The following is a 27987-nucleotide window of genomic DNA, read 5'->3' as shown; positions in this document are numbered from 1 at the left end:
ACAATGCATTCTTAAATCAAAAACATTTCCTTTTTGCTTTCTAATGTTTCTCAGTAAGAATCAAGACAATGATAATAATTTGTCTCAAACTCCTGAGTGTGAATGTGAAGGAAAGGGTTTCGGCATTAGACATATAGCAGGTACCTGATGAGCACTAACTAAAGCTACACTTGGAGTTGCTCCTTTGGGAACTTGACCAACATGGGACTCAAACAGGAAAAGAAATCAGAGTTAGTGGGGTCTTTTGCAAACTCTCTTCCCTCGTTCAAAAACTACTTTGTTCTTCTATGAATATGACACCGTAGTCAGAGTCACAGGGAATCCAGATGGAGGACAGTTAAAACCGCACCCCCGACCCCGCTTTGATAGCTACATATTCTAACAAACATTCACCACCACTGCACAAAGTAAGAGGAGGCCAGCTCTCAGGAGACCCTGGCTGTGGCACACGTGTTATCTTTCAGCAGGTGGAACCCGTTCAGAGCCAGAAAGGCCTGGAGGATGAAGAGACGGCACCTCGGGCAGTCTTGCCAGAAGCCACTGGGTTTCATCCCGGCCTGACCCAGAAAAATCTCATGGAAGAGAACGAGAGGCCCACCAGCTCTCTGATCTGCTGTCAACCAGCTGCGGCCGGAGACTGCCAAAGTGCTGCGATGACTAGGCAGCGCCCTGCGGAGCCGTCTGGGAGGGGATTACCAGCCTGATCCTCTGCTCTTCGGAGCCAGAAATGACTCAAACTTCACAAACAGCCGGGGCCTGCCAGGGAGGGTGACAATGAGCACTGGAGAGGGTTTTCTCCCCCTGGTTGGTGTCTCTCCCCCCCTCTCACTGCGGTGGCAGATTCTGGACAGTGTGCAGCCTGTGAGGTAATCTGAATTCCTTGGCAACCGGCAAGTACCTGAATTCTTTCAAAACCACAGGAATCCAGCAGAGAAAAGGTAAATATCCCAGCGGAGCCAGTGTTAATTAGCAAGGAAGGCTACTGAAGAAGGAACTGGGGGTGGGGGAGGAAGGGAGAGGCATCTCAAATGCTTTGGGATCTTTTCTCAATTTCCACTGAACAATATGGCCGAGGAAGAAGAGGGGCGGTCCCCGACTTGGGCCTTGTCAGGGTCCCCTCCTCCCAGGCCAGAGCGTGGGTGGAACTTTCCTGGTTCCCTGGATGGACACTTTCATTTCCCCCCAGTGGCCAGCGCTACCTATCTTTGGGTCACCGGATAGCACATTTGGTTTTCAACTCAATTTGGTTTTAAGGTTTTTTTTTTTTTTCTAACTTTTTATTTTTCCTGTTTCAGTGAAAATTTGGCTATTAGTTTTGTCTCCAAAAGGGCCTCGTCCAATCATTTAGACCACATACTGGATCCACCTAAAACTGTAAAATCCAGGACAAAGGCTTTTTGGATTCCACCTCTGACAGGAAAAAGAACCTACAGCATTTCGGTAGAGAACTGCACCCCTCTCTGGAAACTTGAGTGTCCCCTGCTGGTGCAAAACAGCAGCAACACACACGTGAAACTCACAACTAGGACGGGGCAAAATGCTGGACTCAGATACCACTAACACAGTTTTTTTTTAAAGTCTCAATAATTGGCTCACATATAAGAAAATGATGAGAGTTTTTCTACTTCCTATGTAAACAAAGCAAGGACAAATCAAATGATTTACCTAGAAAGAACCTACTTTGGGTCTTTTTCTTCAGCAAATTTAAGAATGTAAAGAATTTACACAAAATTCTTTTTTCACAGAACTGTCTTGCAAAAAGAACTTAATCTTTCTGTCACTTAAACATGAATTTTGAGGCCCCAAATGGAAGTGATAAGGGATAAAATCATTCTTTTCTAAAGAAGGAAACCAATTACATTGCCACTGGTTCTGTCTCTTTAGGAAAGATTATGGTTTTTCTTGCTGAGCCTCAAAGTAAAATGGTCTAGTGATCTCATCCCGAACTGATTATCTTCAGTAATGTCTATTTAAAACACACGTGACCCAAGATTACTAGAGGCTGCAGAGCTGGAGATGCTGTAGACTATTGTTGAATGTAATGACACAGTCAAACGGCTTCTGAGGATTAAAAAGCAACAGATGAATGCCAAGATACACAGTGGTTAAGACACAGGGACTTAGGCACATGGAAGCTATTGTGCAGAGCATATGCACCCTCCCAGGACTAATAGCCTATCATAATGAACCATTGTAAGGATTTCACATTCACCTAAGGCGATGGCACCCCACTCCAGTACTCTTGCCTGGCAAATCCCATGGACGGAGGAGCCTGGTGGGCTGCAGTCCATGGGGTCGAGAAGAGTCGGACACGACGGAGCGACTTCCCTTTCACTTTTCACTTTCACGCATTGGAGAGGGAAATGGCAACCCACTCCAGTGTTCTTGCCTGGAGAATCCCAGGGACGGGGGAGCCTGGTGGGCTGCCGTCTATGGGGTCGCACAGAGTCGGACACAACTGAAGTGACTTAGCACCAGTAGCAGCAGCATACTTTCAGGTAAAATAAGCCAAAGCCTTGAAAATTCATATTTTTTTTTGTTCAATTTAATCCAAATTTTTACAAATTGTTTTCCAAATTATTCTGAGGAAGAGCATCCACTTTTTAAATATACATATATATACTCAGTTCCAGCTGGAGGCAAGAGACAAGAGTTACTCAGGTCAGTGGTTTCTGACTTCCAACGCACACCCGACAGCCAAAGCACTTGCACGTCTGTAGTAAACTCTATAATAAATATCAGTACTGCTCTCATTTCATATCTGAATGACTGAGGCTTAAAACGACACCAAATTTTACCAATAGAGAGGGTGTTAATATTGTGGGTGAAATACCTTTGGAATAATATGCAAAACACAGCGCGATGAGATCCTGGAGAAACAGTGAGCATAACCTTGAGGCCTTCTCCCCATTCAAGAAGCCCAGTCTAGACTAAATATTCAGTGCTGCTCCTCATGCTCTATGTGACTCCTCCCCCAACTACCAAAGAACAAGAATGTCAGAACACGAAGATTGTTTTGTGTGGCCACGGGTGTCTACCCAGGTCATCTCATCCTAATTCTGCAACAAGCACAGTAAATGACATTTAATAGAAATATGATGATGGACAGTCACAGCTGGTTTAAAATTTACAAATATAGGCTCTCATGAACCCTCTTAAAAAAAAAAAAAAAAGAGGTCCAGTTTAGTACATTACCATACATCAAATAGATGGCCAATGGGAATTTTCAGTATGACTCAGGGAACTCAAGCTGGGGCTCTGTAACAAACTACAAGGGTGAGATGGGGAGGGAGGTGGGAGGTAGGCGCAGGAGGGAGCGGACATGTGTATACCTATGGCTGATTCATGCTGATGTTTGGCAGAAACTCACACAGGACTATAAAGCAATTATCCTTCAATTAAAAGTAAATAAATTTTAAAAATAAAAGGAGTCCAGTTTAGAACTTACAATTGCAGGAGGAAAGACAGCTAGGGAGTTTGGGATGGACATATACATGCGACTGTATTTAAAGTGAATAACCAACAAGGACCTACTATAGGACACGAAACTCTGCTCAACATTAGGTGACAGCCTGGATGGGAGGCGAGTTCGGGGGAGAATGAGTTCCTTTGCTGTTCACCTGCAATTATCACAACGTTGTTAAACAGCTATGCTGCTGCTGCTGCTAAGTCGCTTCAGTTGTGTCCGACTCTGTGCGACCCCACAGACGGCAGCCCACCAGGCTCCCCCGTCCCTGGCATTCTCCAGGCAAGAACACTGGAGTGGCTTGCCATTTCCTTCTCCAATGCAGGAAAGTGAAAAGTGAAAGTGAAGTCGCTCAGTCGTGTCTGACCCTCAGCGACCCCATGGACTGCAGCCTACCAGGCTCCTCCGTCCATGGGATTTTCCAGGCAAGAGTACTGGAGTGGGGTGTTGAACAGCTATACTCCAATACAAAATAAAAAGTTAAAAAAAAAAAAAAAAGAAGAAGTCCAGTTTATGGCAGGACATAATCAGTTCCTGAGAAGGGTACAGGAGACAAGTTGAATGAGGATGAGTGGAGGTGAAGAAGTTCATGACACACACAGTAGGGAAGCTCAGACATCTCAGATTACAAAAGGGACCCTCAGCACTTTATACACCTGAGCAGAAGTCAGGGGCCCATTTCACTGTCTTCTCATTCTAGGTAATATACTCAGCTTTTATCCCTATACATCAAAATCTGAGAGCACAAGTGTCTCAAAACACTACAGAAAACTTTTCCAGGAAAATATGATTAGAGTTAGTAGTTTGTGCCCAGATACCTGGTTCAGCCCTTTATCTAAACACTGAGAAATGTTTTCGTTTTTCTCCCCCTCAATTTTCAAGGAACCAGAGATCAGAACTAGGGTGCTTCAGTGGCCATCAGTGTTCCCAGGATTTAAACTCAAAAATCTTAGTAAAGAATATGACCGGGCTTATAAATGCTGTCAGTGCCACCTAGAGGTAAAGGGAAGACATGGCTCAAGCAGTTAGAATCCAGTTGAATGTTCTCGCCCTCGGACCCTAGTCACAGGATGTATCAAAAACGTCTAAGTCTAAAAAATAATTAAAATATGATTCTAAAAGAACAGTTACCAGAATATAATAATATATGTCAAAACACCAATAATTATATGGATAGCCTTCTTTTATTCATGGTATTTCTCATCTTTGAAGTACATTTTCTAAAACACAGAAACACGTATAGGCCATGCTTTTTACAGATGCAAACCACCTCCTAAAGTACTACACTACATAAGGAACTTCAGAGCAAGCTACTTGTCGGAGAAGGCGATGGCACCCCACTCCAGTACTCTTGCCTGGAAAATCCCATGGATGGAGAAGCCTGGTAGGCTGCAGTCCATTGGGTCACTAAGAGTTGGACACGACTGAGCGATTTCACTTTCAGTTTTCACTTCCATGCACTGGAGAAGGAAATGGCAAGTCACTCCAGTGTTCTTGCCTGGAGAATCCCAGGGACGGGGGAGTTTGGTGGGCTGCCATCTACGGGGTCACACAGAGTCGGACACGACTGAAGCGACTTCGCTTATATATATATATATATGAAAAGAACACAAACACACCAAATTTATCCTTATTTTAAACGATTTAAGGGGTCTAAAATAACACTGTCAGCTGTAAAATTTTATGGATACAGGAAGTGAAACTTCAAATTAAGTTGAACTTTATTTTGTAAGTCACACTACCTTAAAACCTACAAAGTACCTCAAGAAAAACAAAAATATATGTATGTGTGTGTGTGTGTATAAAATCCCTAAAAATATATTAAAGACTTGTAAATTAAAAAAAAAAAAAAAGTGGCTAATGCCCCTCTCTTAAATACAAGAGGTCATGAAACAGCTCAAGCCTTCAGCTCTGGAGTCAGATCCAGGGATTTAAATGCCCTCTCCACTGTCAATCAGTTGGAGACGTCAGGGAAGTGACTTCAAGTTTCCTTAACTCTCTAAGCCTCAGTTCCTTCAACTACAAAATTACCTCAACTTTAAGGTTGTTGTGAGCATTACAATAAATGTCCGGTATATAACAGCTATATACATGTGGGATATTTTTTTTTCCTTTCTAGAACATTTGTGAAGCATAGTGGCCCGAGAATTTTCCTACCTTATCACCGCTGCATGAGAGCACAATATGATCCTGGATCCCAGCTGGGAAAGGTAAGCGTGTACATATACAGGCTTATTCACGTGCATGGATATGCGGGTGAGACTGTGAATGAAACTAAGACTGATTTCTGTAATCTGAAGCTCCTCTGGGGACACTCCTGTTTTCCTGAGTTGAATACAACAGGAACGATGACCTGACCTTAACACACTCTTCAGTGGGTCAACTCACATTAGCAACACCCTACACCCGAGGGTCTCTCACCGAGCTAGTCCTTCTTCATAGAGATAGATGACAAGAGGGTCATAGGAAGTCACGAGCACATAGAGGCGCACATCAAATTTGAAATCTAGAAAAAAAAACAGGGTGCAAAGGGAAAAACTAAGCTCTTGGTTTTGTTACAGAACTGAACAGGACAACTGTAACAGAGAAACGTGAAAGAAAAAACAGTCCTCTCCCCCAGGAAACAAACACTGTGCACACACCTTACCTTTGAGGATAAATAATGATTATACCACATAAACATATATAGTTTCCATACATATCTGTTACTATTATAACAAGAGAACACACTGTTTTTTATTATCTCAAAATCATCTTCAAAGTAATCCCATGAGGTAGGTAAGAAACCAGCTTCATCTCTGGAGTCACAGTTGCCAAGCATTTCACACTAGCTTAATAACCACTTACTAGAGAAGACTATAAAAATGTTAAAAAAAAAAAAAATTTGGTGAGATCTAGCCCAATCCAGTCAAAGGCTTAATCACAACTCACCATCTATGAGCAGGGGGTTGTTAATATAACGGGAGACCAGGATGTTCTCTTCCAGGGAAATCTGGTTTGGCTGTTGAGCAAAGAGAAAACTGAAAGGTCAAAATGCAAAGGAAACCTAGCTTACTGTAAAGAAGCAAAGTTCTTAACCTTTGAGAAATGATAATATGGAAAACTAAAACTTGAAGAAAAGTTTTCCTCTAAGCTACCCATACATTAGTTGGCCATATAATATACCACTTCCATAAACATTGTGAGAATCCAGTTATTGGGGCGGGGGGGGGCGGGGGGAGGGATTTACACAGCACCTCTCCCATAATAAACAGAATCTAAACAGCTCTAAAGATTTTTATACATGATATTAAATACTTACATACCAAGAAAATAAAAGTTGCTTAAAAAAAATAAATAAAAACTTGCATTCTCCCAGATGTAAATAAAGCACATTGGATATTTTAAAATACCACCATTATTCTTACAGGAAGGCTTTCATCAAGTTACTCAGAAATTTACAGATCTTTCTACAAAGGATTCTGGCATTTTCCCCGTGAAATGGGATGGATGTTTCATTGATTCACTTAATAGTGCTTACTGTGCCACTGTAGGTAAAGATTGAACTAGATCTCTTAAAGATTTTTTTCAATGAAAAAGAATTGCCTATACAATAAATAATGATGAGTATTGATGGGTGCTGCATAAGGCACTGGGGATACAGTGATGAAGGAAACAGATGAGATCCCTGCCCTCACGGAGCCCAAGCTCTACTCCCAAAGAGTCTGATGACTGGGGAGAGGGAGAGCAAAATACAGAATTTAAAAGAACACAAAGCAGCATGTCTACAGGTGTGAGATATGAGGTTGCCCAGTGGAAATGCAGACCTGCCAGGAGGACCAGTCAGGGAAGGCTGGTTCAGGATGAGTAGGTTCAGAAGGGAGTGTTGAAAGCTAGCAAGCACACGGTGGAAAGGAAAGGAGGCCGGTGTGTAAAGACAAAGCCCAGGTAGAAAGGAGAGTGGGCAGATTCAGTGACCTGGGGCTAAAAGATTCAATTGGGAAATAATGAAAAATATGGTTAGATAATTAGAAAGGAAGACCCCACTGGCAAAGGGATTTAAACCCCTGGTAAGAGGAATTTAGATTGAACATAGTGGGAAACAGGAAATTACTGTAGATTCTTGATTAAAGATCTGGAACAGAACAACTCCAAGTGAGATGAAGACAGAAAAATCAGCTGTCAGTCACCACAATCCGTACGGGACAAAAGGACTCGAAAAGGAAAGCGTCTCTGATGATAATTGTGAAAATAACAACTATAGTAGCAGCAACAGACACACTATTAACATTAGCAGGAAAAAAAATTACCAGCGTACCGAACGTCTGCTATGTGCCAACATTGCTCTTATCCTTCACAAGTATTATTTCATTTAATCATCATCTAACACCCACATGGTAGGTCTAACACCATCCAAATATTATGGATGAGGAACGAGTCAGAGAGGGTTAGGAAACTGCTCAAAGTCACACAGCTAAGAAGTGATAGAGCACCATTTGAACCCAGTCGGCCTCAGAAACTCAGTTCTTAAGCACTATTTTCAACTTTTCTCCCAAGTTCTGACCTAAAAAACTGTCCCCCCCAATTCAAAAGTTGTCTTTATAAAAATGTATTTGTTATCCTAAGTACTACATTTTTTTGTTTTTTTTTAAAAGGATAATTTTGTGACCCCGGGGTGAAGATGATAAGATTTCCCTCTCATTTCCCACTGCTGCCATCTCACTCAGAACACAACTTCACAAGCCATTTCTATGCATCATACGGACACTACAACATCACTACTGATTCATGCTTTGGCTCTGGTCACCCACACCATTTCCTGATCAGTTTCTCACACAGACTATCTCTATTTTGAGTCAGCTTAGGGTGTAAGAACTGATGCAATCACAGTACAAAGCAGCAAGCTACAGGCTGTGTTCCAAACCTAAAAGTAAATAAACAATTGCAGCTCTTTTTCTACTAAGTAACACCTACAGGCTACAATGGATACTTGACCACCCAATCTGACCACCTAGCTTTCCTCGGAACCAGAGAGGACACTGGTAATGGTCTTCACTCCATGACACTCTAGCTAACGTCCACACTCATTTCCTCTCTTTCCTTCCTCATTATATACATTTGTCCTTTGAGTTATGCAGAACATAATCTCTTACACTGTTCAGATAACTTGTTCAATGGTCTATACCTCTCATTTCTGTCTGCATCAGGAATTAAACTGTAAGTTCACACAAGAATGGTTTTGAATACAGTTTTTTTTTTTTTGTATACTATAATATACAGATAAGCAACTAATGAAATCTCTAACATCTTCAAGCCTTTTTCATATTTTCATCCAAATATCTTCTTGATATTTTCATCCATCCCCAATTAACTCATTTTAAATGATGTAAATTCTAAGCTCAAGTTGCCCTCCTAAGTATGCTAAAGCAAGAATCTGAATTGTCGGGAAACACATCCATTTTTCTAATTTGACTTTAAAGCTCATGGTATCTGTTAAGTTATTGTAAGATAGAACGGTACAGCGGTCAAGAGGGTATGCTCTGGAACCAGGCAGGCCTGAGTTAAAATCTTCACTTACTAAGGAAGGAATAGTAACGACCTTTTAGGATTCTCATAAAAAAGACTAAGTGAGATTGTATTTGGGAGATACAGTGGTAGGCACATAGTAAATGCTCAAGGAATATCAGTTATTATTAGTACTGCAAACTCAACAGTATCTGTGTAGTTCCATTTACTGAGTACCACAATTCAATAGCATGCCTCATAGCATGCCATATACCACTCATATGATTCAGTGCACTCAGTTATAATGAAGAGACGTAAGAATTAGGATACAATCCCTATTCCTACAATAAAGAGTCATAAGAATTAGGAGATGATCCTACTCCTCAGGCAGGCTGGCACCTGGCAGGCAGCAGGGACGTCCTAAATATCTGTTGAACAGTGAGACCTACGAGCGTATGGAGAATGTATGAGCAGACAGAAACAAGAGAGCTGTGGAGAATTATATTCACAAACAGAGGGGTGAACAGTGACCTAAATACTCTCCTAACCATAACTCTCCTGATACTTCAAAATTTCAGAGAAGATATGCGTATCGTATTTACCAAGGATAATGTGTGAGACAAGGATGACTAAACTTGATTTCCATAATCAAATCCATACCTTAATCGGAAAACACCAGATCTTTTCCCTCCTTGATTTGAATATACTAAATTGGGAAAATATGGCATTTAGTCACGGTTACTGAAGGAGCTGGAGCAAACTCGACTCTGCTCCTTTATGCTGTGTTTCCAGAGTTAAAGAGCCCAGCACAGAGACCAGCCAAGATGCTCCCACCTGTAGGAGCTCACACTCCTCTCTCTTCAGTGTTACATGCAAGGAATGCTTTTCCTATCCTTTGTCCTATTCTCGTAATGGCAAAAGTGGCTATTTGCAGATATTTTCCAAAAGGTTATGACTATTATGGGGAACTTTTAATGAGAGGCCCTTCTTGCTCCAGTGGGAAGACAGGGGAAGGTGTTTTTACTTGGCCCTCACACCTAACTCTGCCCTACCCCGCACGCCTCACCCACTCACACTAGTGGGGCTCACAGACCCTCCAGCAGAGCCCTCCCTCTCCATTCCCCTCGAGTCTAAAAGGAAAGCAGGCAGCAGCCTTGGAAAGAGTTACTTCATCCAGTTGGCTAATGGGTCACATATTCCATGGGAAAGGATCCAGGTATGGAACAGAGGAGATGGTGAGGCCGTGTGTGTGTGTGTGTGTGTGTGTGTGTGTGTGTGTGTGTGCAGGGAGGGAGAGGAGCGTATTAACTGTATGGTTTGTAGGTCTGGGTAAGATGTGATAAAATTCCAGATCTGGAGAAAAATTGGGAATATTTTCCCATTACATCCACATGCTGCCAGCTCCCCTGGTGCTTGCTGGCATCTCCCCAGGCTTCTGTCTGGCACCTCCACCAAAGACCTCAAAGAATCAGACTCATTCCAAAGCTTCACTGAGGGAGAGGGGGCAGGCAAAGGGTCCCGCCAAGTACTTTGATCTCTGCAGGGGGTCTCCAGGGAGTTAGTCCAGGGAGAGGTGGGAGGCAGGAGGAGAGTCTGCCAAACGCGCATTCTCTAAAGACTTGTCACCCCCTTTATGAGACAGGGAAGAGTCAGGGCACGGGGTTCTCAGCCCCACCAAGGAAAGTTTAACTTTTCTATTCTTTATGATGTTGATTTTAAAATAACAAATCACTAGGGCAAAAGAGCATTCCAAGAGAAAAACGTCCCAGATGAGCTGGGAATAGATCCTATTCTTTTTGACTCATGTCTAAGAAAATAAAAAGCAAACTTGTACCACAGTTGACTTTCAATAGCAATTCCATTTGGCAGCTCAAACCCAAACCCAAACGAGGGCCGTCTATGAGATTCAAACAACACTGGAGCTCCTGGCGCGGAGCTGGAGGAAAAGCTGTTGGACAGGAGCCGTCACACCAAGGTCAGAACAGAAACAAGAAAAGAGAGCTCTGCGGCATATGACCAGGGCCTGCTGTCCACAAAAGACCCGGGGCAGAAGCCCTCCGGAGTGACCCAAGGGCAAGGAGCAGGCCTTGCAGCCTGGGCCTGGGGCTGCACAGTTACTGCATCAGAACCACATCCGGTATTGCTCCAGCATAAAAGGTCTGGCTATCAGTGTTTACTGTACAGTTTTTAGTCCAGACCGAATTTGAGGATTTTCCCATGTGAAAGACCCCTCAGAAAATCAGTTTCTGCACATATAGAAAGTAGCTCAGATCGTGTGCAGAGAAAGAGAATTGGGAAACTTGAGACGGTGTACCAACTGCACACACAACATCCATCTCCAGCTCTCCTTCCTTCCAGGGTCCCACTCAAAGGACAGAGAAGATATTTTTAAAAGAATGAAATGATAAATAACAAAGCTAGAAACAGTTAAAGGAACCAACAAAAGACCAAAGGTTTAAGGAAATCCTGAAAGACGGAAAGCAGATGGGAACAGGTTGAGAAAACAGCAGAGGAAGACCCAGCCCCACATATCACAGAGGGGAGAGTGATCTTCCCAAGAAGGCATCTGAGATGTTCCAAGCTGGCAGTGAACACGCATATGGAGAGCAGGAGGGAGCCAAGGGACAAGAATAGGATAATTAATTAACAAATGGTGTTTAAAACACTGCGGCCAACAGGCCTTCAACAGCCACAGCTTAGCCCTCAGAATGAAACCTAACGGGAGGACGTCTGTGTGCGTGGGCGCAGGGATCTGACAGAGGAGGGGAACTCTGCAACCCCGTGGCAGACACAAAAGGGAAAACAGGGGAAGGGCAGCGCCGCCCCAGAGGGAGATCGCCAAACTCCTCTGTTATAGCCTTGCGTTCCGGGAAACAAACTCACCCAGAAGGGCAATGCAGATAGTGGAGTGCAGGGAACCCGACCAATTTTTGTGAAAACCTTATAAATCCTAAGTGTACTTACTCAAACCTACCTCCCCAAGTTCCCTGAAACTAGTATGAACAAAGGAAAAGAAAGCAACAATCAAAGTTAACCCATGATTCATATGCCTTAAACTCGTGATTCGTATGCCTTAAGCCTAGGTAGTTAACCGTGGACAATTATCAATAGGCCTGTGGTCATACCCCAATAAGCATAATAGAATTTATGATTCTATTCGGTTACACAGATAATTAGGGTATTTGTTTAGGCGAGGGAGAGTCTAGGTAGGAGCCCTGGGGCTCTTCCATCCAGGGGGTCTGGTTTTCCAGTTGGTATGTCATTTCCATAGATACTGGGCATAGAGCTCAAAGTCCACAGTCCAGCCCAAGATGGAGTCCTGCTTTCAAGATGGAGCCTGTTCTGTCTGTTTCCTCTTTTACTTCCTTTAAATCCACAATCAGACCAGTCCTGTTTTGGCAAGGGAGAGGGAAGAGGCAACGATCCTCACCCACAGCAACCTACGGTGCGGACTGACAGTCAACAGGCCTTGCCCCTGCCACAAGGCTCAGTCCGCCCTCCTGTCCAGGGAATCGGTCCTATACAATGGCAGGGGAAACCCAGGCCGGCCGTCAATTTCAATCAGTCTACTCTTCCGTTCATTAGTATGACTCAACACTGAAGGTCACTAAAATTGAGAGAACACAATTTCAAGAGAAAAAAAAAAAAGGGCCCAAGAAAAGTCATGGAACAAAAGAGAACTTTAAAAAGCTTTCAATTCGTATGGTCAGAAAGACCAGCTGGTAAACTGCATCTATTAAGCAATAACAAGATGTTATCCAGAAAAAAAAAAAAAAAGGCAAATCGGAAAATAAGAGTTTTTGTACGTTATGAGAGCCAATATAGAAATACAGTAGATGGAATGAATGATAAAATGGATTGCACTCAAACTGGTGATCCAGAAGATAATGATGGGAAAAGACAGAGAGTTTAAAATGGAAAAAAGTTGACATGAAGACCCAAAATGCTTCAAAAAGGAGTTTCAGAAGGAGAACAAGACAAAAATGAATGATTTTCCCTGAAATAAAGAAAAATCACTAGTTTCTAAACTGAAAGGGCTGACCAAATGTGCAGAAGGAAGTATGAACAAAGACCCAGACAGAAATATTGATTAAATTCCAGAATTCCCATCTGTAAAATTTCCGTAAGTTTAAATTTTTTACTCAACTTATAAAGCAGAGAAACTGAATCACAGTTATTGAAGAGAATGTAAACATGATAAACCTTTAAAATATAAAAACAATAAAAAAGTAATTGAACTTAGAGATGGAATGTGGAAGGGAGGATAGGAGGCGATATGCGTGCAGTGAATATCAAACTGAGAATTAAGAAACAAAATGTAAAGTTGAGAAAAGATAAAACACAAATCAACTGTACTGAGTTACTAACTACTGTTAAAAGTCTAATGAGTGAGACTGGGGTTAAGACTTTATTTACTCTGTATATCTGTCCAACTGAAAAACAACTTTTAATGAGGATCTGGCAAAGAATCAAGATACTGATGACTTCTGAAAAAAGAAGCGGATGAGGAGGAAGAAGGGGGGCTGGCAGGAGCAACAAGGATGCCATGCCGAATTAAATTAAGGTTAATTTGCTTGATGATCTTGAGGGTAGGAACCCACAGTTCTCCCCACGATAGAAATTAAATGTACGTGCTACCAGCTAATGCTTAGTGTGGAGGAATTTGCAAGACAGAATGCTGAAAGCAGAAAAAGTACTTCTTTTCTGTTGACAGTAAAGGCTGCCCTCCCCCCAAATTCAATCAAGTGGACATTAGCTGTAGAGTAACTGCTGGCACGGGAGGAGGTTACTGCCAGTAAGGTGAACAGTAGACTCATGCCCTCCCTCAAAGTACACTTCTGAACGCACACTTAGCTAACACAAAGGGAAGAACAAACAGAGTCAAGTGTGCCCCCGTTACAAACTCACGTTGTTGATCAGGTAGACGCCCCGCCCCCTGGAAGAGGCCACTGGTTTTACGATCCAAGGTCCCCGGTCCTTTGAATATGAATCTGCTCAAAATATTGGAAGACAAAAAAAAAAAGGGGGGGAGAAAGAAAGGACATGAGTTTATTATCTCAAATTTCAACATGGTTATCTACTCAGGTACCCAAAGAATTTTCCAAATTTCCAAGTGAAGGACAGCAGCTAAAATAACCTGTATTTTTGGACTAGCCTTAAAAATGAGAAGATAGAGAGAGAAGGGAAAGAGATAAGGAGAAAAAAGGAGACAGCAAAATTACATCATTTCCCTTCTTGAATGAGAGGATGAAGACAAAATAAGGCACATATTCAGATGTTAGTCTATTACTGTCACAAACCACCTTCAAGAATCTTGCAGGCCATGCAATCTCTATTACAACTACTCAATTCTGTCACTGTAGCTCAAAAGCCACCAGAAAGACTATGTAAACAAAGGGGCATGGCTGGGTCCCCCAAAACTTTATGGATGGACACCAAATTTCCTATGATTTCCACATGCCACAAAATTTTATTCATCTTTGATTTGTTTTTCCCCAACCATTTAAAAATGTAAAAACCATTTTTTTAGTTCATGGGACCAGATTTGACACAAAAGCTGGAGTTTCCAGACACCTGTTCTACATAATGAAATACTAAGCAGACACACAAATGAGAATGTTATTAATGAGAGGCAATGAGCTCAAAGACAGGCTGCTGAGTGAAAAGAAGTCAAGTGCAAGGCACTGGTTATCATACACTCCATCTGGTCACAAACACACTCAATTCATGTGCTAGTAAGCACTCAGAATATCTTTAGAAGGATATGTATAAATACTATACTGATCACTTCTGGGGAGAACTAGATGACTGAGAAAGAGAGGAGGAAAAAGGCTTTTCACTGATTATCGTTTTGTACTTCTCTTGTGCCATGACTATATTACCTTTCAAAAAATATAATTTATGTAATTTTAGAGTCTTGTAATGGATGGCATATTTACAGTTATAAGACAAATTAACCTTTATTAATCTCTATAAAGTGAAGCCACTGAATATATGTATATGTATCCCCAAATTTTGCCATTATCCCCAAATTCTGAGATTACAATAGATTGAAAACAAAAGGAACTATTAAAAGAAAACAAAAAGATTTTTTAAACTTCATTCATTCAGTACTTCTAAGTACCCAACACATGTCAAGCAGTTCTCGAGTGTGTGGAATGCAGATAGTCTTCACCTTCACAGAGATTAGCCCAGCAGAAAGGCAGACACTAAGCAAGAAATCAGACATTCACAAAGAGGAGGGAGGGGGCCACAGGAATGCCACAGAAAATGACCACACCTCACTGGAGACAGAACCCTCTGGGAACAAATGAATGAAGAAAAAGCTTGTTTTCAGAACAGGGAAAATCTAGCTAAATGCAACTTCTGCCATCTAACACTTTTAACAAACCTTACTTTGTGGATGGGCCTTATCAGAAGTTGCTGCTTCTATTGGTGCTTCACTTTTATCATATTCTCAAAATCTTAAATACCAAAAATTTGTCCTTTATGCTAGGTGTTTCTCCTTGATTTGTTGTATTTCAGAACAAGGACTGATTTCTTTCACAGGTTCCAAAAATGTGCATCAGAAGCAGAGGCAGGGCAAAGAGCTGGGCAGTCTGTCAGGACGAAATATACTAGACCAGGGGCCTGCAATTCTTTCCAGTGCCTTCTAGCTCCTAGAGTGGCAGCATGCTTGTCTAACGGAAAAAGCACTGAACCAGGAGTAGGAAGATCTGAGCTCTAATTACCCAGTCTCATCTTTAAAATGCAGGCTTTAAATTCAAATTATGAGATCTCTCATAATCCTACTATTAGGATTCTATAAGTTTACTGATTGCTATGAAATCCAGTCATCTGCAATTAACTGGCTGGCATCAAAGTTTTGCTCATTCCTTTGAATTATTTCTGCCTCTCTTACATCTAAAGATAGCCAGAGGACACAATTCTGGCCCGTGAGGAGTAACCAGGAATCTGCTGGGCTGTAGGGTAAGGTCTCTGCCTTTCTGATATTGGCGCCACCCTGTCTGCCTACGGACCTCCAACTGTACCACACACCGTTACACTAGCAGCAGTGGCACTGGGAATCTAGCAAGATCTGGTCCGTATATTCCAAGCCTCACATTCTAATTACTGGAAACAGTTTGGCAATATCCAGGCTTTTTCATCTTCTGAGGCAGTGTTTGGTCTGTGGGCTTGGGCTCTGCAAAGATGCATTTCAGGTTTTCCCTTATAAGAACAGAAAGCTACAAATTCATGAGACCCGCCTTGACTGGTATCTCTAGCATCTTCAGGCAGCCCTCATGTTCCTCACCAGTTCTCTTCCAAAGGCCCACTGCAGGCTATTCACGCGTCTTTCTGCCCCTCAAACACCCAAACCCATCCCTAGGCCCCTCATTCCTGGTATGTGTCCTCATCGCCCTCCTCACCAAGAAGGCTGGTGATTTGTAACATAAACCCACTCACCTGCTTCCCTCCCATTGAAAAGTGCTATCTCGATGACCACTTAGCTTCCTTCCTTCCACCTTTTAGAGGAGAGACTCACCCTTCTACTCGCGCTCTTGATCAAACTCTCTCCTGCCTCGTCTGGGATCTCATTCCTTTGCTCGTATCTTCAACCTCTCTCTCCCCTCTGATTTCTCTGTGGTTCTTCCTCTCTCTCTTTTTCTCGTCCATGGTAATCATATCCACCTCCACATCTACAACTTCAAGAATCTATATCCCTGGCAAAAATTCAAAACTCCCCTTACAACTGCCTGTAAAACATCACCACGTGGAAGCCGGCAGGCACCTCAAACCCACACCAGGTCCAAACGTGACACTCCTCTTGCCCTTCTAGAATGCAGAACCCATTACAATTTGAAGAATATTACGCAGTAGCAATCCCACTGAAGAACAGGTCAGGCTTGAACAGATGGGGGCACTCTAACTCTATCCAACCTTCTGAATGAGCATTCAGCCCTCAAACCGGCCTCCAAAGGGTGGGGAAGAACCACAGAATAGGAACTAGTGGAGAGGGAAAAGGGAATTTTCAACTTAATATCCCTTTAGTGTTTAATACAGAATTATTCTAGACTTTGATTTCTCATTAGGGATTCAACAGCAGGAGGTGTTCACTGTCAGGAACCCTTTTACATTGCTGACATGGTAGCTGAGGCATTTTTAGGCTATCATGTTGGCTTCCTACATAATTTTTTTACTTTTTTTATGTAACAATGCATCTCAACATAACTTGAAGTAGGAAATATTATTGAACATGTGTTATGTACCTATCAGGCCCCACTCCAAGTGCTTTCCATGTATCAAGCTACTTAAACATCCCAGCACTATAACATTCATACAGGTAACAGTCCCACTGAACAGAGGAGAAAGGTAAGACACAGGAGGTTCTGGTATCGTGGCTAAACCCCCTAACAAAAATCCCTAACTGCAAACGTTCAGCTCTGAGTACACTGTCGCTCTGAAGTTAACTTAATTCATGTACTGAATTCTCTGTTCTGACCCGTTCCAGAGCCTGCTGTGGCCCAACACTGAGCCACTAGTCCCAGCACGGGCAACAGGTGCTCTCAGAGGAACGGCCTCTCCGAGGTGAAGGAGGAGGCCTGTGACCACCCCTGACGCGAGTCCCAGAGGATGAACACCCCACTGGGCGACCAGACCAGACTCAAAGTCCAACAGACTAACAGAATCAAAGCAGGAAGTCTAGAGCAAACTTTCTCTTCCTCTTTCCATGCTTCCTCATAATAGAGGAAGAGTCTCTCTCTCGGACTTAGTGAGAAGAAAACTATCCGTCTATCCTGTGTCAAATCTGATCTCCCTCACAGAAGTGGCTTCTCTCAAGGGAGGTATTGAGAGATGGTCATTGTGTGCACATGCCCAGTGTCTTTAGTTACAAGGCACAGTGGTGAGGAGCTTGGCTTCTGGAACCAAACAGCTGTATAATCTACAGAAAGATACTTAACCTCTCTGTACCTTAGTCTTCTCACCTACAAAGCTGGGAGTAGTAACAGTTCCTACCTCAGAGTAAGGCACCACTTAGAAGAGGGCTTAACAGAAGGAAAATGTTCATCAGCTATTATCACTGCTTCTACTTCAGTTCAGCTCAGTCGCTCAGTCGTGTCTGACTCTTTGCGACCCCATGGACTGCGGCACGCCAGGCCTCCCTGTCCATCACCAACTCCCAGAGTCTATTCAAACTCATGTCCCTTGAGTCAGTGATGCCACCCAGCCATCTCATCCTCTGTCGTCCCCTTCTCCTCCCGCCTTCAATCTTTCCCAGCACAGGGTCTTTTCAAATGAGTCAGCTCTTCGCTTCTATTTAGACTCTCCCAAAAGACCTGCCTCACTCCTTCTCTGTACTTATGCCTCTTCTGTGCACTAAGCCTGTGCAGAGACAGGCTCTGCACACCAAGGAGCAAAACCTGAAATAGCCTGTCCCCTCTGTCTGGACATAAAGAGGTCTAAGTTCACTTTAAGGCAAAAGAAACAATGACACCTGTATGCAGGCCACACATTCCTATCTAGCTTAACCAGCAAGACAGCAGACATCCGCATTGCTATCTCACTCCCATGAATATATTTCAATTAGTCTAAACTCCAAGGAAACAGGGTGACGAACTGGCACCTCTAAACCCTATCACTAAAAGATGCGTGATACTTGTACCCCCGAAGAACATAAGTCACACACGTCCAAAAGTTGAGGTGACAAACATTCCTTAAATGACAAGAGGAAGAGAGATACCAAAAAGGGTGCCTCTGTGGTTCATACGCAGAAGTACAATCTTCCTTACATGGGCACTAACTCACCAGTGAAGAAGGACTTTCCGTGCTAGACAGGAGCACATTTATATGACACCCCAGTGTGTCCTTACATACCTGACACTGACAAGCTTACTAAGAATAAACACACACAGACATACTCAGCATAAAACAGTGTTAAAGTTATCTCTGCAGCTGTTTTACTCAAGAAACAACTTTTTAAGCATTTGAAAAGCCCTTGGGAGTAAATAACTCTGCTCCAAGTTCAGTTGCTGGGAATGGGGATGAGGGATGGGGCACCAGGAGTCAAGCACTTACTACAGAATTCCGCATACTCAGCTGGCAGCAGGAAGGTCTGGGGGAGGATGTGAAAAGCCTTGAATCCATGTGTATGCTGCATTCGAATGATGTTTTTGTACAGTCGGTCCTTCCGGGTTAGTTCATATGACCTAAGTTTCATAAAAGCATTGCCGTTTCAGTAAACTATGACTCAGAGGTTTTCCTATGTTAAAGAGTTCCCAGTTTATGAGCAGTTACTGAGGACAGTCTTATACCCCAAATCTATCACTTTGTCAAGGAAATGATCACCTTAAAACCAGGGCAATCACTGCTACCCATCAGGGACTGGAATCTGGCAAACTACAAAGATGGGCTTCAGTTAGCCATGACCGCACTCATGAGTCTCTGGTTTGTTGTACTATTTAAAGACCAACCAAGAATCTTTGCTGTAACCATTAAAAACACATTCCATCTGTTGCTCAGTTCAAAATTTTCACTTTGATTTCTTAAAATCAAAGGTTTCTTTGCAAGATCTAGGTATCACCAACACTTCTTCCTTACCCACTGTCCTCCTTGGATCTAGAGCAGAGGTCCTCAAATTTGAGTGTGCATAAGAATCACTCATAAAGTTCCTTAAAAATGAATGTTCCAAGATCACGTCTCCCAAAATTGGGGGATGAAGTCTAGGATTCTGCATTTAAACATGCACTCCAGGTGATTTTGCTACAGATGGTCCAAAAAACTGATTTGGTCTAAATCAGTGATTTCTGAACTTGACTGAGATATGGATCACTCACTGCTTTTAAAATATGTAACTTTCTAGGAATATATTTACCTAGAAAGATTAAGCACCTGGAAGGTGCTTTTTAAATATATACCTTCTCTGGAAATGGTGATTCCTTGAATCTGCAATTAAGACCTGTGACTGTAATGTACCCCCAGTGACGCTTATCATTAAGCAATTAGAAACAATAAACCAGAGGATAAGAAAAACAACACATTCTCGTACAGCTACCCAGTATTAGTGGTCTCCAAACATTTTTGCTTGGTACTCCTGATACAAATTTTGGGAAACCACATATCTTTTTAGTTGACATGTAAGATTTTTCATCATAAACTTAAATTGTTCCAAAGGATCTAACGAATGGCAAATATAGTTTTAAAATAAAACTATAACAGTATTCTTTTAAGTACATGCAAGGGAACCTCAATAACAATAGGATTCATTAGCCACTGTGCATTTTCTAAGTATTATAAAAGAAAGGCTCTCCTCATCAGTAAATATTTCACTTTTTTAAAATATTACATTTTTTACTGAAATTAACATAAAAACAGGAAAATAAACAAGTCACAAATGCAGAGCATGATAAACTTCAGTCTGTGTGACCACCACTGAGCACAGAACATTCCCAGCACCCCAAAAGCCACCCTCATACTCCCACCCAGACATGACTCCCCACTTTTGTCCTTCCGTTTACTTCTTCCATTACGTTTCCCACAAACAGCTTAGCCTACCATAACAGATTCAATACTTGTGTCTTTTACATTATATTATACCTTTTCTATAAGAAAAATGTGCATACAAATTATATTTAATACTTTTTAATTTCCTGTGATCATAAGGCTGTGTCTGTTATCCATACATTGACCTATCATTACAGGAACACAGTACACAATTCATCAAAACACCATAAAGACTGTAACTTTTGATTATAATATATATCAAACAAAAATCAATTTCTCCATTTTGATAATTACACTATGGTTATAACTGATGTTAACAAAAGGAAAACCAGGTAAAGAAAACAAAGGAATTCTGTATTATTTCTGCAACTTTTCTAAAAGTCTACATTTAGAATAAAAAGTTACATTAAAAAAGAACACAATAATATTGGAAACATTTTAAGTGTTTGCATTCTTCTTGTTCATGAGTCAGCTGAGCTCCTACAATTCAAACAGGAGTCAAGAAAACATAGGTTAGAATTTATGAATACTGAGTTCAAATTGAGATGGAATTCCTATATACCTACAGCGTATTTCAAAAGCTATTGAAATAAATAATATATTACTAACAGGCATTAGGAATGCAGTCTCTACTGTGGGCTATTTTAAGACTGTTTAAATATTTCTTTAAAATAGCTGCATCTGATTTACTTCAACTACCCAGTCACCCATTTAGAAAACCAGTCACATCTTCCAGACATTAAGGAAGAAACTAAGGTTTAAACTATTTTCTGCCCATGAAGCTCAAATATAAAATAAAACTGGAACCTGTTGAAAAGATTTAAAATACACATTTATCTAAGATGATGAAGAAATTATTTGATGTTGGAGACAGCATAAGCTGGGTATTTATACACATTAACTAAATATGAGACAGTAGAACTGAATAATCAAGAAGAAAACTTCATTTCATAAAAATGAGGAGTAAAATACATGAAGTGATTGAAAAGAAAACTTCTTGAGTGAGTAACTGGGGCATAAGTCCTGGAAATAAAATATAACATAACCACTGAGCAATTAACACAATTTTTATTAGATCTGCATCTCTTCATTAGATAGATGAGATTACCTGCCCTCTTCCCCAGCAGGCCATGTATCTCTCTGTCGTTGAATATTACTCACTGCTAGAATAAAGCAGGGGATTCAGCATCAATTCTATTCCTGTTTGCTTTTTCACAGATGTAAACACTGAGAAACAGAATAGCTAACACTTATATACAGTGTTTACTATGAGGCAGGCATGTGACGTTCTAAGCACTTCAGATCTTGATATCTAAAATCCTCACTATAGTCCTACAAAGTGTGTGTTATTAGTATCTTCTTTTTACAAATGAGGAAGCCGAAGCTCAGAAAGCTCACCTGCCCAAGATCAGTCAGCAGAGCTGAGATCGGGGCCCAGGTACCCTGGCTACAGAGCTCCTGCTTCTAGCTACCAAGCAGGATTGCCTCTCGAGGCTGACATTAACCTAACTGACTGGAAGAAGTTTAATACAGCAATGATCCTCAATTCTTTGAACTATTTACTAATTATAAGTCAAAAGCCAAAAGACGACCTATCATTAAAATTTATATTTAATGATTTATCAGCTGACAACTTGATCATGTCCTTCTTTAACTCTGTTAAAAAGCAAAGAAATGGAAATCACTAACAGGCTAAAAGATTCATTATACTATTATCTGGAGTAAACATCAATTTTTTTCATTCCATGTTTGGAACTCTGGAAAGTTTTACATCTCTGCATAATATACATATTAAGAATCTAGGTGGGCTATTCTTTTATAAAGGGGAAAAACAGTAAATGAAAAAGGAGGTGAGAGGTGAGACTCTAGCCACATTGAGGGGCTCACATGCAGCTCGATTTGAGGAAAGAGAATCTATGGGATTTGCAATCCAGAGTAGTGTATTTTAAAACCATCCATCCTACAGAGCCCTCACAAAGTTTTCAACTACATCCAAGAAGGTGAACACCTCAGTTTGATTTATACACAGCTGCCCTATATCACAGATTTCCTTTTTTTTAAAAGATGTTAATTAGCTCTGCTGGCTACATGCCTCGATGTCAGGTACCTTTAAATGGAGCAAAGTAGCTGCAAGAGCATTACCTGGGAAAGTGATTAACCTTTTGTGCTTCAGAGAGGGTACGAAGTAAGAAGGGCTTCAAGTGGGATCCTGTCCACATTAGGTTATAGTCAGTGCTGCTCGGATGAACCTAAGGCAGATAAAAAGACAAGATAAGAACCACCAGAGACAGCCCCTGGAAGAAAAATGGAAGAAAAAGCCATAGAGATTATTCACCCACAGAGCACTCATGGGGGTGGGCCCATTAGGATCTGAGCCTAGTAAGACAAAAAAGCTGAGTGTAAGAACACGGGCATAAGCAAGTTTAAAGAACTGTGAGAGTTGGGCAAGTACTACCTACAAAGAGTAGAATTAACTCTTTTATAGAAGTCCATGATACCTCTTAATATTATTACATATCAAAGTAAGAGATGAGGACTCCCTTATCAGACTGTCCTTGCAGATGCTGAGTATAAAGTGATATCAGATCTAAAACCTTATACCAACTCAGAATGCATTCATTCACTAGAACTCATTTGTTCATTCACTCAACAATTATGTATCCTCTGCCTCTGATGTAGCAGGTACCACTTTAAACCCTGTAGATAAAAATCAACAAAGACAGGATATAAACTGGTATCAGAACTTCCTCAAAATGTCTATTTCACATCTCAATGTAAGATAAGAAGTGAACAACTAGACTTTTATCAATTGTCTCAAAATATCTACAATGAAAGTCTGACCAGCATTTTTACCTGTCCCTATTGATACCAACATCCCCATTTTCCCAATTTTCTTTTAAAGGATCTGCCAATCGCCCACCCCTCCTTTCCCCCAAGGAGTGGACCCTTGACTCAAGCTAGTCCAATCATTTCATCTCCAGAATACAGCTCTTGAGTGGAGAAAGGCATAAGGACAATGAATAGAGTCAATTAATTCCACAGCAGCAAAGGTAGTCCTGAAGACTTCTGTTGCCAGATCCCTAGGGCTATTGCAGTCTCCCTTTCAAAGGCCTGCTTTTTCAGCTGTTCCTCTGATTCTGCTAGCCACTTTATGCACATCTTTACTACAAATTCCTTTTCCTTTTTGGTTTAAGTTAGGCAGAGTCTGTTTCTGTTGCTTATAATCAAAGAGCTCTAACTGAGTATTAGACAATTCCTTATGGACATCTCTGCCTCTATCCCATGCCTAAAAACATAGCAAGGAAAAAAATTAAAAAAAAAAAAAAAAAAAAACCCACACAATCTTGTGGAAATGTTTTCCATGTATTTCATGGTAAAGCCACTCAGAAAGTCAATGCAAATTCTGCATCATCTCTAAGTAGGGGTCCCATGTACTTTCTAGAGCTAGCCTTGTTAGATCATAGTCAGTTAGGTAGCTGGGACTTTCAGCTTTTGAGCAAATCAGGTAAGGTAATGAAAATGAGCTTACTTCATGAAATCCATGGGCTGTCAGAATGCTGCGTACCAGGCGACTGTCTGTTCGTACAATCTTGTAAGACAAGTGATAACGTTCTAAAGAAAAACAGAATCAAGTTCAATAACAGGAAAGTTAACTGTGGAGAAAGGAATAAAAGAGATAAACAGTAATATGGTGGCCGCCGTATCGTAATTACACAAAATAACATTATACTGCTATCCTTATGCTACTAATAAGTGGATTATTTTGGAACAAGGGGATCTTAACCAGAGAACCTGAGGTCCATGGGGCTTCACAAAACATGGGGTGGAGGTGGGGGGAGAAATGACATCCTTGTTTTCAGTAATTTCTAGTTGCAATTTAACAGTACCTTCAATCAGGAATGTAAGCAACAAAGCGGAATGGTACTAGCAGTGCCTGTGACCCTGCCACCCAGAGACAGCAAGTACTCTAAGATTCTTCTACAGTTGTTCAGTTATCTTAAAAAACCCCTTATTCTCAGGAGTTCCTTGGTGGCCTAGTGGTTAGGACTCTAGGTTTTTCACTGCGGTGGCCTGGGATCAGTCCCTGGTTGGAGAACTGAGATACTTGCAAGCGGCAAGGCACAGCCCCCCAAAAAAATCACTTATTCTCACAGTATTTAAAAATTAATAGAGTTAACAGACCCACAACTAAGTCATGTTATTTAGCACACTAATAAAAAGCATACATATCACAAACTTGGTTTTGAAAAATATTCTGAGACTATATTTCAATACAATTTATTTTCTTTGTAGTCTTGTGTATCTTTAAAATACACCTAAAAAACATTAGTCTGAGAAGAGACCCACAGGCTTCCCCATACTGCCAACACCATTCACTACACCAAAAAAGGCTAGGAAGCCCTGTTCTAGATAGCCCCATGTGCAACAATTCTGATCACCAGCATATCTTAGACCAGAGACATGATAAACTGGTGATGTGCGGATCGAAACCAATCTGCAGACCTGGCTTCTTTGTTCTCATTGTGCTTTAAAAAAAAAAATTGAGGGGGGCTTCCCTGGTGGCTCAGGGATAAAGGATCTGCCTGCCAATGCAGAAGACCCAGGTTCCACCCCTGATCCAGGAAGGTCCCACATGCCACCACAGAGCCACTAAGCCGGTGTGTCACAATTATGAAGCCTGTACTCTAGAGCCTGGGAGGCTCAACCACTGAGCCTCTTGTGCCGCAGCTACTGAAACCCTCATGGCCCAGAGCTCATGCTCAGCAACAAGAGAATTCACCCCAATCAGAAGCCTGCACACTGCCATTAGAGAGTAGCCTCCACTCACCCCAGCTAGAGGAAAACCTGTGCAGCAAGGAAGACTCAGCACAGCCAAAAAAAAAAAAAAAAATTTTTATGTGTTAAAATAAATAAATAAAATTGAGGGACTTCCCCAGTGATCGAGTGGGTAAGACTCCACACCACCAATGCAGGAGGCCCGGGTTTGACCCCTAGCCAGGGAGCTATAATAGATACCGCATGCCACAACAAAGATTGAAGATTCCGTGTGCCACAACTAAGACCCCGTGCAGCCAAATAAATGAATTAAAAATATTTTTTAAAAATTAAAAAAAAATTAAATTAAATTTCTAATCTTTTTCAATTGGAGGAATTCATATAAAAATATAGATTTCTGGACTTCTCTTGAAAACCCTGGCGACCCTGGGCTCTCCCTTTGGCAAGGCAACAGTCAAGCAGAGACGTGCACATGCTTCTGTCAGTACAGACGCTCACTGTCCGGGGTTCAGCACCTTCACCACTTGGCCTACCAAACCCATTTCCTGCCAGGCCCCAGAGAGCACTCTGCGCTTGTGACTCCTGGCTAAGAAGAATGTCTGTAATCATGTGAGGCTTCTATATACCTCGAAAGACTAACATTTTCCCTGGCCCATTATATTGAATCTCTTTCTACACATCACTATAAATTGTTAGCTAAGAGAGATGGGAATACCAGACCACCTGACCTGCCTCTTGAGAAACATGTATGCAGGTCAGGAAGCAACAGTTAGAACTGGACATGGAACAACAGACTGGTTCCAAATAGGAAAAGGAGTACGTCAAGGCTGTATATTGTCACCCTGCTTATTTAATTTATACGCAGACTACATCATGAGAAATGCTGGTCTGGAAGAAGCACAAGCTGGAATCAAGATTGCTGGGAGAAATATCAATAACCTCAGATATGCAGATGACACCACCCTTATGGCAGAAAGTGAAGAGGAACTAAAGAGCCTCTTGATGAAAGTGAAAGAGGAGAGTGAAAAAGTTGGCTTAAAGCTCAACATTCAGAAAACGAAGATCATGGCATCTGGTTCCATCACTTCATGGCAAATAGATGGGGAAACAGTGGAAACAGTGTCAGACTTTATTTTTCTGGGCTCCAAAATCACTGCAGATGGTGACTGCAGCCATGAAATTAAAAGACGCTTACTCCTTGGAAGGAAAGTTATGACCAACCTAGATAGCATATCCAAAAGCAGAGACATTACTTTGCCAACAAAGGTCCATCTAGTCAAGGCTATGGTTTTTCCAGTGGTCATGTATGGATGTGAGAGTTGGACTGTGAAGAAGGCTGAGTGCCGAAGAATTGATGCTTTTGAACTGTGGTGTTGGAGAAGACTCTTGAGAGTCCCTTGGACTTCAAGGAGATCCAACCAGTCCATCCTAAAGGAGATCAGTCCTGGGATTTCTTTGGAAGGTCTGATGCCAAACCTGAAACTCCAATACTTTGACCACCTCATGCAAAGAGTTGACTCATTGGAAAAGACTCTGATGTTGGGAGGGATTGGGGGCAGGAGGAGAAGGGGATGACAGAGGATGAGATGGCTGGATGGCATCCCCAACTTGATGGACAAGAGTTTGCATGAAGTCCGGGAGTTGGTGATAGACAGGGAGGCCTGGCATGCTGCAGTTCATGGGGTCGCAAAGAGTCGGACACGACTGAGCAACTGAACTGAACTGAAGAATTTGGCAGAATGAATTTTTTTTAAAGGACTGCACACTGAACAATTTCTGAGTGAGTATAATACAGAAACATATGAACAGGCTCTGGAACAAAATTCAGCCTCAAGAGTCAAAGATAAGCATTTCTTTTTATAACTTTATGTGAAAACATTCATAAATCCCTGCTGCCACTTGCCCAGCCCTAGCAGAACACCGTGCCAAGCAGACACAGGAGGACTGGAACCATAAGGCCAGACACTCCATACTCTCATTCCCACAGCAAACTTGTAAAGCCCAGGTACGGAGTCTTCCTAATGGTCAATCACTGTTATATTGTCTTTACAATATTGTTACAAGAAAAGCAGTGGGAAGTATAATATAAGAAACAGCGCAGTACAATGCTCAAGAGTGTGTGTTCTAAAGTTTCCTAGAGCTTATCTCTATAAAAACGATCAATACGAAGAGGAATTAGCTGAACTGTTTCACTCTAGCAATAAGTAATATTCAACTATGGATAAACGATCCAACTAATTTTGTAAATGCACAATTCATATATTAAGAAATGGATTTCTATTTTTTCTACTTTTATGTTGATTACTTACTGAAGTTTTAATTTACTCATACTGTTTTTCTCAATTTTGTATATTCATTAAGATTGTGACATAGCTTAATCCAGGGCACATATTCAGTTTCTGGAGATACAATGATCACAATAAATTTAAAAGGTTTTTTGGAGTTTGTGTCCTGGTTTCAAGTTGGGGAAGGAAAGCACGAGGTAAGCGTGGAATACACTGCTATGCCAAGAAAGAGGGCGGTCACAGGGCTGAGAACACGCCACAGGGTCCTGAAGGGGCTCCCCAAAGCCAAATTTGAGGCAATTGGAATGTAAGAATGAATGCTGACAGAAATAGATTTTTAACTCACTTATAAAAAAGAAAACCACCCATGAATCCACACTGATCAGAAGGTGAGAAAGCTATACTAGTTGTCTAGGGCGGAAATCCAATACAAGCGTCATCAAGGCATGGGCAGGGCTGTGTTCCTTTCTACTGGCTCCAGGTAGGATCCGTTTC

The 27987-nt window shown here is 41.6% G+C and overlaps 1 protein-coding gene and 1 long non-coding RNA gene across 26 annotated transcripts in view; one reads left to right on the top strand and one right to left on the bottom strand.

The window, feature by feature from the left end:
* The window catches only part of TTLL5 (tubulin tyrosine ligase like 5), a 318832-nt gene that overhangs the window by 273356 nt on the left and 17489 nt on the right, over nucleotides 1-27987 (bottom strand). For all 24 annotated transcript variants that reach the window (XM_061429505.1, XM_061429521.1, XM_061429506.1 and 21 more), the window contains exons 4-9: nucleotides 23961-24043; nucleotides 22574-22680; nucleotides 19007-19137; nucleotides 13859-13941; nucleotides 6398-6467; nucleotides 5888-5972 (exon numbers count right to left, since the gene is read on the bottom strand). In XM_061429505.1, the coding sequence (XP_061285489.1) occupies nucleotides 5888-5972; nucleotides 6398-6467; nucleotides 13859-13941; nucleotides 19007-19137; nucleotides 22574-22680; nucleotides 23961-24043 (559 nt within the window). The remainder of the gene's footprint in view (nucleotides 1-5887; nucleotides 5973-6397; nucleotides 6468-13858; nucleotides 13942-19006; nucleotides 19138-22573; nucleotides 22681-23960; nucleotides 24044-27987) is intronic.
* Nucleotides 336-27649, top strand: LOC133255002 (uncharacterized). 2 transcript variants are annotated; one of them, XR_009738827.1, is made up of 3 exons: nucleotides 336-938; nucleotides 5586-5676; nucleotides 26073-27649. It is a non-coding gene; the product is annotated as an uncharacterized LOC133255002 (long non-coding RNA). The 2 variants fall into 2 exon arrangements; XR_009738826.1 differs by lacking the exon at nucleotides 26073-27649 and adding an exon at nucleotides 6876-8009.

This window comes from Bos javanicus, chromosome 10, assembly GCF_032452875.1.
Source record: "Bos javanicus breed banteng chromosome 10, ARS-OSU_banteng_1.0, whole genome shotgun sequence".
Lineage (NCBI taxonomy): Eukaryota > Metazoa > Chordata > Mammalia > Artiodactyla > Bovidae > Bos > Bos javanicus.
Note: the sequence above shows the minus strand (reverse complement) of the source record. Positions and strands in the feature narration are given on the sequence as shown.